Source organism: Haematobia irritans, chromosome 2 (assembly GCF_050003625.1).
Source record: "Haematobia irritans isolate KBUSLIRL chromosome 2, ASM5000362v1, whole genome shotgun sequence".
NCBI classification, from domain to species: Eukaryota; Metazoa; Arthropoda; class Insecta; order Diptera; family Muscidae; genus Haematobia; species Haematobia irritans.
Window position 1 is genome coordinate 51847198 of NC_134398.1, and position 11052 is coordinate 51858249.

Sequence of the window (11052 nt, forward strand, 5' to 3'; positions counted from 1 at the left end):
ATTAATTTTCGACGAGAGAAGTTTTAAGGTTGTAATAAAAATTCAACTTTCTTTGTCTATGATTAATTTCTATTGATTATTGGATATTGAAAAATCAATCATTGCAAATACATATAACATAGATAGGTCAGTTGTGGAAAGTGGATTTATTCAACAATCTGTCTATTTTATTTCTTGTAAATCTCACAATGCCAACTCATATTTCGATTTAATTTATTACAGTAATTTAATTTGTTATCAGCAAGTGAAAATATATTATAACTATAAACATATAATGAAATCTGCTATAATTGTTTTCACACAAATCAATTACTGATAATAAAATATGGAGATAAATTGAAATGCAATTTTACAAATCATAGAAATTTCAACATGCTTCCTTAGCATATAGACTGATTTGATCTGCATATTTGACTTCTGACTTGACTCCACAAGTAGAGCTATATCAGTAGTCTTAAAAAACTCGCACATTAACCAGTATCCAAATTTGATTCATTGAGGTTGTTGAAGAAATTCGTTTAAGGACACGAATTAGATTGACATTAAGTGATCATTTTCGGAATACTGAAACAATTTCAAAAAAGGAAATGTGCTCTACACTAAAGAGTTTTAAGTATTTATTCTGCAACTAAAATGGAATGCGTCCAGAATGATCTGGTGGTGAGTCGGGTAAGTTTTGCTGAGCAAGTGAAAAGGTGACGCGTGTCATGTAGCCCTTGATGGCAGGGACACACGTCAGCTACGCGGTTATCAATTACTGATAGGTAGAAATAAATGCGGCTGAACTTGCCTGATTTTAGACAAAAATTGCCATGGTGGTCTTTTTACTCCCGCGCTTTGTTGTGGACAGGGATGAATGCTTTTAAGCTTATCTTACAAGCTGATGGTTTGTATATAATGGAAGAATTTTATACCATTTAAATTCAATTGAATTAATTGCATCACGTATATGAATAATAGAATTATTAGACAACAATAAGCCAATTTATTTAGTTGCCGTAAATAATTCAAACTTGCTTATTCGACGTTCAAATAACTGCAAATAATTTCATATTCAGGGTGGCAGAGATACCATCATTTTTATATATAAAAATCGATTGAAGAGGCATCATTGATATTTTAATTTTACAAGTTGGCATCACACAAAATTAGCTGCCAATTATTCTTATCCGAAGCAAAAGCTTCCGCTCGACTTCAACTTCACAACTGGTATCACAATTCACAGAATAATAGTGTACGTGATCCTAAAATAACGGGCTGCCACTATACATAACCTAACCCAAGTAAATTAAAAAAATTGTTTGCGATTACTTTTTTAAATCAATGAATTTAGATATAAGAAATGTTTTGCAATAAATGCCTTGGATCTTTTCCACCCTTTCCAATAAACACAAACGTTTGAAAAATACTAAAATGTAAAAATTTTTCAAATGTAAATTTTTTAATGCAAATTTTATTATAACTTGATGGGGAATAGCCCAAAGCAACTTTTTACGAAGTTTATATTATGTAAAATGGATTATTAAACAAAAGTATTCGTGAAAAAATGCTGATTTTTTCAACTTAATATTAAAGGTGAAAAGTGAAAACTAAATCAGTAAAAAAAGTTATAAAATTATACATATTTGTTGCAGATTTCATTATAACTTTATGGGGAATATCCCAAAGCAATTTTTGTCACAAAGTTTGTATTCCTTAAAATGGATTATTAAAAAAAGTAATCGTGAAAAAATTACGATTTTGAGGTGGGTATTAAGTTCGAGTTTAGCCGCTAAAACGTCATTTTTTCACGATTACTTTTCTTTAATAATCCATTTCTTTAATAATCCATTGATGGGCTTTTCCCCATCAAGTTATAATAAAATTTGCAACAAATATGTATAATTTCATGCATTTTTCTTACTGATTTAGTTTTCACTTTAGCGATTTTAGCGGCTAAACTCGAACTTAATACTCACCTTTAGCGGCCAAACTTGAACTTAATACTCACCTTAAGGTCGGAATTATCGCGGTAATTATCGCATTATCACGCTAAAATAGTAATTTTTCATTTTCTTTAAAGGTGAGTACTATGTTTTATGAAGACGATAACATTTTTATCAAGTCTCTTCAAATTATCGATGGAAAAGATCCAATGTATTGATTGCGAACCATTTAATATTTCGAAACTAATTGATTAAAAAAGTGAAAATAAGCTGGTTTTCAGCTTGAAAACTGAACATAGTACTCAGCTTAAGAAAATAAATTTTAAATTGCTGTTTGGGTCATTCCCCTTTAAACTATAATACAATTTTCCAACAAAATCATTTTTTTTTTTATTCCATTCGAACTTAACACCCACCTTTTACATGGTGTAAAAAACGAAAATTTTCAAATTCCACATTGACAACACTGTTAACTATTGACAGATGGTGAACCAAAAAAAGTACTGTAATATTTTGAATATGTACTCTCATATTCCTTCGCTGCTAGAGATTCTTCTTATCAGTATCACGACCGCTCATAATAGTGCGGATTTGAGACTTTTCGACTTTTTTTGATAGTTCTTGCCTAACTGCCTTATAACACTAACAATAGCTAATAGTAAAAATTATAGAATATAGAATATGTTTAGATTACAACTGCAGATTGCAAGACCAGTGAAGAGATGTTTACGGACGTTTGCCTCTTCCTCAAATTCCAGTGAAGGAAGTAAACAAAACAAGACAGCATGTGCGAAAGAGGATAATCCAGTATCAAGAACATTTAACATTCTCAAAACTGATCTAAATAAAGTTAAAAATTTCTTCAAACCAAATGAACAATCTTCAGCCAGCAAGGAAGTGAGTGACGAGGAGAAACTAAAACGATTTGATGGTTGTAGTTCCTACGGTGGTGAAGACATTTTCCAAACGCATTGTGATGTCGTTGTTATTGGTGGCGGAGGTGTTGGCTCATCTGTAGCTTATTGGCTAAAGCAAAGAGCCAGAGATGGCTTAAATGTGGTCGTCGTAGAAAGAGATCCAAGGGTAAGTGGACTCAAGTCTTCTACATGTTAACAAATCCAATTAATTTTCAGTGATAACTTCGATATTTTCCTCACCACTTGTAGTACCAGCGTGCCTCTACAGTGTTATCAGTTGGTGGTTTACGACAGCAATTTTCGCTTCCGGAAAACATACAAATGTCATTATTCGGTGCTGACTTTATGAGAGATGTAAAAGAGCATTTGGGAGATGTCGAATTGAATTTCACTCCTCACGGTAAGATAGTTAACAAATAGTAGCCATTATTATCTTCATTGATTGTTATACTATTTATCTCTCTTCTAGGTTATCTTGTTTTGGCCTCTGAAGAGGGTGCAGAGACTCTAATGCGTAATTCTAGATTACAAAATGAATTGGGTGCTCGAAATGAGCTATTAAACGCAAATCAATTGAAAGCCAAATTTCCATGGATGAACACCGAAGGAATTGTGCTTGGTAAGTGGAATTGGATGAGATTGTATATCAATTGAAATTTAGGACTTAGGGGTTACATTTCGATATGGAAAATTTCGTTACCATATCCTTTTGAATTGGTTGGATGGTATCATTTCATTTTATTAGTTGAAATTTAATTAATTTATTTTTTTATTTATTCATTCAATATAATACAAAGGCCTAGTGGCCCAAATGGTGGATTATACAGTAATAAATCCTAACCATAGGCTTCAGAATAAAAAAATTTAATATTAAAATCCTTAAAAATAACTAAATACACATCACAACCGGTTTCCCAAATCTAATACACTGAAATAATTCACGTAGTAGAATAAAAAAAATGTATAAATAACTAGTAAACAATCCCGTGTTAGCAACAAGAAAACAAACTAAAGAACAGAATAGAAATAGTCCAGTCACAATCCTCACAAAAGATATAAGTGAAATAAATTCGACATCAGGCATTGAAATATTCGTATAGCTGCCTAAAAATATTTAAAAATTGTATTCGGTTAAGTGGCCTCAGCTCACCGAAGGCTTATTAAGGAGTCTTCGTTCGTATTCTAGTAATCAATGGCAATTGTTCCATGCGCTCCCTTCGGATCGCCTTGCAATGCACTGGGGTGTCTGTTGATTGAATTTAAATCGGATTTATTACGCTTAATTATTTCCACTTCACACAGAGCTTTTTTTCTCATAACCAATTGTGATTTCATGTACTCGTTCAATTGACATATTTCTAGTTCCTGCTTTATTGTATTTAAATTTACCGTCAATTAAATTCATTTTTTTAGATTTGTTCAATATTTTCCTCGGTAACCATCTCTTTTGAGCGCTCAATGTCTTCGATCCTTTTTATAAGGCAAATGACAGTTGAAATCTAGTTAAAGTGGATTTTGAAAGTGTAATGTGTGTGAGGTTTTAGCTAGAGTGAAGTCAGGGAAGTTTTTGCGATGACACTTCATCTTATTCAAATAAAACAATTGCCCTATATATTAAAATCTACAAAACACATCATTTATTTTATTGTTTTTTCAGGTTGTCATGGACTTGAGCGTGAGGGCTGGTTTGATCCCTGGGCTTTGCTAATGGGTTACAAGAAACGGGCACAAGAATATGGCGCTCATTTTGTCAATGGTGAAGTAGTTGGATTTGAATTCAAGAAACAACCAGATGTTATAATTCGTGGCGATAGTACTGGAGACTATGAGTCTTTAGACAAATTAATAGTCAAAATGCCCGATGGAGAGACACGAACGATTAAATTTGCTATTTGTGTACTTGCTGCTGGAGCATTTTCAGGGGATGTAGCACGCATGGCTCGCATTGGTCTAGGAAAAGGCATGCTAAGTATCCCACTGCCAGTGGAGCCTAGGAAACGCTATGTCTACGTCATAAATACCCAAGGATCAAATGCTCCTGGTTTGGCTACACCTTTAACAATAGATCCTTGTGGCACATACTTCAGACGAGATGGTTTAGGTGGCAATTATTTATGTGGTCGCAGTCCAACTGCCGCCCAAGAACCTTCCATTGATAATCTTGATGTGGATCACGAATATTTCGAAACAGATGTATGGCCCAGTTTGGCAAATCGTTGCAAAGCATTCGAATCCGCAAAAGTGACAAACAGTTGGGCTGGTTTTTATGAATACAATGTCTTCGATGAGAATGGAATAATTGGTCCACATCCTTACTATAATAATATGCTTATAGCCACTGGATTTAGTGGTCATGGTATACAGCAAACGCCTGCAGTTGGTAGAGCCATATCAGAGCTAATTATCGATGGTCAATTCCGTACTATTGATTTAACACGTTTAGGTTTTGATCGCATTATTGTCGATCGTCCAATGTTTGAATCGAACATTGTCTAGTAAATTTGTAACCAAAGAGACTTTTTGTATTTGTGATTCATAGCTTTCCTTTTTGTATCATATTGATGAAGGCAAGAACTTTGAAAAGTATGTATATAACTTTAGACCATGTGTTATTATTGGATGTTACCCATAGTTTACTAATTTTATTATAAAGTTTAATTTGTTATATTGGCAATTGTGATATGCGCTGTGTCACATAAAGGTGGGTAGTACAATGTTCGTGATTGGCGTTGAAAATTGGCTTTGCGTTTTTTTTTTTTTTTCAAATTTCTTAATCAATGCATTGTGCATTTCCCCATCCCTGTTTTGATATGATTTAATAAAAATATGTTAAAAAATGTGTACACTTTTAATTTAGTTTCAGTGCGAAACCCCTTTAGATTAAAATGTAATAAATGATTTGTTTTTTATTCAATTATGATGTTTACACAATAAACGTTATCTATTTTTATTTAAAATGAATTTAATGTTGTAGTATAATTTCAACTAATAGCATCTTATGATGTATTTTTACTAAATTACTTAAATTGACCCGGTGCTGGACCAAATAAGCCACCTTGTTTACTGGCTGCCCTTGATGGTGCAAATCCTAAAAGTTTCTGTATATTTTGCCTAATGGACATAGTACATAGGATATACAAGAAAATGAAAGAGCAATCGGTATAATCATCTCCCGACAAGTTACGATGACTAAGACCTTGAATCCAGGAAATAGGTGTGAAGGGTAATTGTGCTACAACACGACCGTCAAAACTAAAAGAAAAATTATAGATTAAATTTGTTGTTCGGCAAATTAAAATGATTGAATACTTACATGCTGTTGAACATGCTCAATAAAGCGGTGAATGCAAAACCTGTTGCAAACATTGATTTCATTTTCACTAGAGATAAATCCCTATTGTTGTTTTTCAATTTCTCTTCATCTCGTTCAATTTTCTTTTTCTGTGACTTGTCTAAAGACTCGCCGTGGATTTCTTTTCTCCTTTCCACTGTGAATATAGAAAAAATAATCAATTAGTAACTCGAATAAATAGAGAATAAAAAGTAGACTTTTCGTCTTTGAAAAGTCAATTTTTTTTGCCAAAACTTCAAAAAGTGGATTGTCGGCTATTCGACTTTTGCAATAGCCTAAATTTCGACATTTTGAAAATTAGTAACTAGACATGAAGAATTTTTTTGTCCAATGAATCGATAAGGGTGTGTAATGGGAATAAAAAGTCGTCTTTAAATTTTGATTTTTCGATTTTTATCAAAATTTGTAAAAGTCGATTTTGAAGACTACACAATGTCATCTTGGACTAGAGGTGTGCGCGTGACACGAAATTTTCGTGACACGCGTGATTCACGCGTGAGTCACGTGATTCGTGAATGAAATTTTGACCAAATCACGTGAATGTGCGTGAATGGGACTGAACAAAAATGTGTCGTGCGTGATCGTGCGTGAACATCAAATTCTGTTCGTGAATGTGCGTGAGTAAATTTTTTTCAAAATCACGCTCACGACAAAATTCACGTTCAGGAAAAAATTCACATTCACGAACAATTCACGCTCACGACAAAATTCACGCTCACGAAGAAATTCACGTTCACGAAGAAATTCACATTCACGAAAACTTCACACTCACATTCACGTTCACGAAAAAATTCACGTTCACGAAAAATTCACGCTCACGAGAAAATTCACGCTCACGAAGAAACTCACATTCACGAAAAATTCACGCTCACGATGAAATTCACGTTCTTCTTGTGCAAAATGTTAAGCAAAGTGGGGTAAAACTCTGGCTTCTGGGGCCATATAAGTTCATATCGGGCGAAAGCTATATATGGGAGCTATATCTAAATCTGAACCGATTTCAACCAAATTTGGCACGCATAGTTACAATGCTAATTCTACTCCCTATGCAAAATTTCAACTAAATCGGAGCAAAAAATTGGCCTCTGTGGGAAAATAAGTGTAAATCGGGCGAAAGCTATATATGGGAGCTATATCTAAATCTGAACCGATTTGGCTGATATTTGGCAAGTTTTTCGAGACTCATAAAATATTCGGATGTACGGAATTTGAGGAAGATCGGTTGATATACAAGCCAATTATGACCAGATGGGTGAAAAATATATATGGCAGCTATATCTAAATCTGAACCGATTTTTTCCAAAATCAATAGGGATCGTCTTTGAGCCGAAACAGGACCCTATACCAAATTTTAGGACAATCGGACTAAAACTGCGAGCTGTACTTTGCACACAAAAATACACCAACAGACAGACAGACGGACAGACAGACAGACATCGCTAAATCGACTCAGAATTTAATTCTAAGACGATCGGTATACTAAACGATGGGTCTCAGACTTTTCCTTCTTGGCGTTACATACAAATACACAAACTTATTATACCCTGTACCACAGTAGTGGTGAAGGGTATAATAATGATTGAACATTTTTACATTTTTAAATTGAAAACATACTTCCAAATAAAAAATTAATAATATTCGGAAATAATTGGTTTCATTGGTTCATTAAATTTTGGCTTAGATGTAAAAAAAATAATTCTATATAGTATAATTATAATATATGTAATTATAATATAATAAAAAATAAAATAAGTAAACAATAACACTATAAATCATTGATTGCCTCAATTAAAAATTAATTAAGTTTTTCGGCCAAAATCAATCCAAATTTTAATTGAATTTATATTTTGATTTGATTAAAATGTTAATTGTATCTGTTAACTTTTTAATTGAGTACGTTTTCAACTTCAGATTTTTAATTAGAAATATTTTGGCGAATTTGTGTGGGTGGCTCATTTGTATCACGAGCGAGAGTGAGTAAGTTTTTAAGTTCGTACTCATTCGTGAATTACATTTTTTCGTTTGTTTTGTAAGTATAATAGTCGTGAACGTGCGTGAGTTGCATTTTACATCGTGAGCGTGCGTGAATAGTTTTTTTATGAATCGTGAGTGTGTGGAAGTACGTTTCATTGTTCGTGAACGTGCGTGAGTAGTTTTTTTTCGAATCGTGAGTGTGCGTGAATAAGTTTGTTGTTCGTGAACGTGCGTGAGTTGATATATCCCGTCGTGAGCGTGCGGTAGTCACTATTCTGCAATCGTGAGTGTTTATCTTTGCAGGATTTTGGTTCGTGAACGTGAGTGAGCGTGAATCAATAAAAACCTTCGTGCGTGAATGTTACGAATTCATTCGTGAGCGTGCGTGAGTGTGAGCAATTCCAAAACGGGCGTGCGTGATCGTGCGTGAATGTTACGAATTCATTCGTGAGCGTGCGTGAGTGTGAGCAATTCAAAAACGGGCGTGCGTGATCGTGCGTGAATGTTACGAATTCATTCGTGAGCGTGCGTGAGTGTGAGCAATTCTAAAACAGGCGTGCGTGATCGTGCGTGAATGACATTTTGAATTTGTGAGCGTGCGTGAGCGTGCGTGAAAACTCCCTCACGCGCACACCTCTATCTTGGACTTTTCGACGTTTTTTCGATTTTTGATATTTGTATATATAAGCCAATTTTTGTCAATTTTATTTAAAAATCGAGTCAAATTCACTAAACGAAATCTGATGTTGCACAAAATCAACTAATCGAATTTTGATTATGACCAAATCACTTTCTTAAAATTTTGACAAAATTTTCTATAGAAATACAATTTTGACAAATTTTTCTATAGAAATAAAATTTTGACAAATTTTTCTATAGAAATCAAAATTTGACAAAATTTTCTAAAGAAATAAAATGTTGACAAAATTTTCTAAAGAAATACAATTTTGACAAAATTTTCTATAGAAATAAAATCTTGGAAAAATTGTTCTATAGTAATAAAATTTTAACAAAATTTTCTATAGAAATAAAATTTTGATTATTACCAAAATCGACTAATTTGATACTGACCACAGAAAAAAAAAAATATTTATTGTTTTCAATCACGAAATTAATTGATCCAATGAATTTCTTAATTAATTAAAAGGTCTTCAATCACAAAAATGATAGTATCAATCACCAAAGTCAATTAAAATATTAATTGTTCCAATTAAAAATTAATTGATAAATAAATAAATTTGTGTGAAAGGTTTTTGTTTTAATTAAAAATTTCGTTGAACCAATTACATTTTTAATTGGATATTTTTTATAATTCAATTAAAATTTTTTGGTGATATTTTTTTCTATGCAAACTTGACTAGACTTTTAAAGAACAAATCGAAAATTCGTATAGTAATAAAAGGCTATAAAATATACTTCCAGATAAATGCAACGTACTATTGAATTTAAAAAATTAAAAAAAAACATCTTATTTTTATGTTCATTTTTAAGCCAACATAATTATATTTTCCCTCCTAAGCTCTATCGGTATGATCGTTAACCGGTTATTAATTTTAATTTAATTAATTCTGGAAATTCGTCAGGTTTTTTTAAAGCCGGGAAAACCAGACTCTTTGATAACTCTACATAACGCTATAAAGTCGAGAATAATACCGACGTAGAGATACCCTTCGATCATTTTTGGTTTAAATAACCCCTTGTATATTTTCTAAAAAAAAAACAAAATATCATATTTTTTAACACCTTCGAGCATTTTTGGTTTAAATAACCCCTTGTATATTTTCTAAAAAAAAACCAAAATACCATATTTTTTATACCCACAACATATAGGTGTTTGATAGATAGTTCAACCCTTAATTGCTTAATTTTAACATGCATAAATGGAAGCGAAAGTTCTTTTGAAACTCCTATCGCAATTCAAGCCATTTGCAAATGCAAACCAAATAGAGTGGAGCAAATTTAATGAAACAAATGTATTCTGTAGTGACCTAGTCCACAAAAACAAAAATGCCGCAATGTCTGTGTAGATACTCGAGCACATTAAAAACAACAACAAATAAACAAGACCCTAGACTAAACAAATGTTCTTGTGAAATGTAAGAAATTTTGTGAAACACTAGTAAAGAGAAATAGGAAATAAAATTAGAAAATACTTCCATACGACTATGAATTGAGCTACAATAAGCATTTTTGATTGTCTTTTCGATATGAAGTGAAGAGTAAGTGAAGATGTGATCACCCACCTATACTTCTGTAATACATAAATTATTGATCCGGTAGGACTAACTGAATATCATATGGATTTAAAAATTGTCCCGTATGTTCCGATATTCGCAAACACGGTTGCCACTGTTGGTAGAATTCTACCAAAAATTGTAGATCTTTTACTGTTCCGTAGATTGGTAGAATTCTTGATGTTTTGGTAGATTCGCGAAACCCTCTTCTCGCAACAAGGAAATACAATTTTGAGAAATAAAATTTTGGGAAAATTTTCTATAGGAATAAAGTTTTGACAAAATTTCTGTATAGAAATAAAATTTTCAAAAAATAACAAAATTTTCTATAGAAATCAAATTTTGAAAAAATTTCTATAGAAATACAATTTTTACAAAATTTTCTATAGAACTAACATTTTTACAAAATTTTCTATAGAAATAAAATTTTTACAAAATTTTCTATAGAAATGAAATTTTGACAAAATTTTCTATTGAAATAAAATGTTAACAAAATTTTCTATAGGAATAAAATGTTGACAAAATTTTCTATAGAAATAAAATTTTGACAAAATTTTCTATTGAAATAAAATAGAATAAAATAGAAATAAATTTCTATATAGAAATAAAATGTTGACAAAATTTCTATATAGAAATAAAATTTTGAAAAA

At 32.0% G+C, this 11052-nt stretch overlaps 2 protein-coding genes across 2 annotated transcripts in view; one reads left to right on the plus strand and one right to left on the minus strand.

The window, feature by feature from the left end:
- Nucleotides 1–2473: 2473 nt before the first annotated feature.
- l(2)37Bb (FAD-dependent oxidoreductase domain containing lethal (2) 37Bb) lies at nucleotides 2474–5803 on the plus strand. Its single transcript, XM_075294090.1, has 4 exons — nucleotides 2474–3008; nucleotides 3092–3242; nucleotides 3312–3461; nucleotides 4500–5803. Exons 1-4 carry the CDS (start codon nucleotides 2607–2609, stop codon nucleotides 5336–5338), a joined length of 1542 nt encoding a protein of 513 aa, XP_075150205.1. The 5' UTR covers nucleotides 2474–2606; the 3' UTR covers nucleotides 5339–5803.
- LOC142224323 (calcium load-activated calcium channel) overlaps nucleotides 5723–11052 on the minus strand; it is a 41651-nt gene continuing 36321 nt past the window's right edge. Inside the window, exons 3-4 of the mRNA XM_075294091.1 lie at nucleotides 6156–6330; nucleotides 5723–6094 (exon numbers count right to left, since the gene is read on the minus strand). Of these exons, the coding sequence (XP_075150206.1) occupies nucleotides 5860–6094; nucleotides 6156–6330 (410 nt within the window). The 3' untranslated portion in view covers nucleotides 5723–5859. The remainder of the gene's footprint in view (nucleotides 6095–6155; nucleotides 6331–11052) is intronic.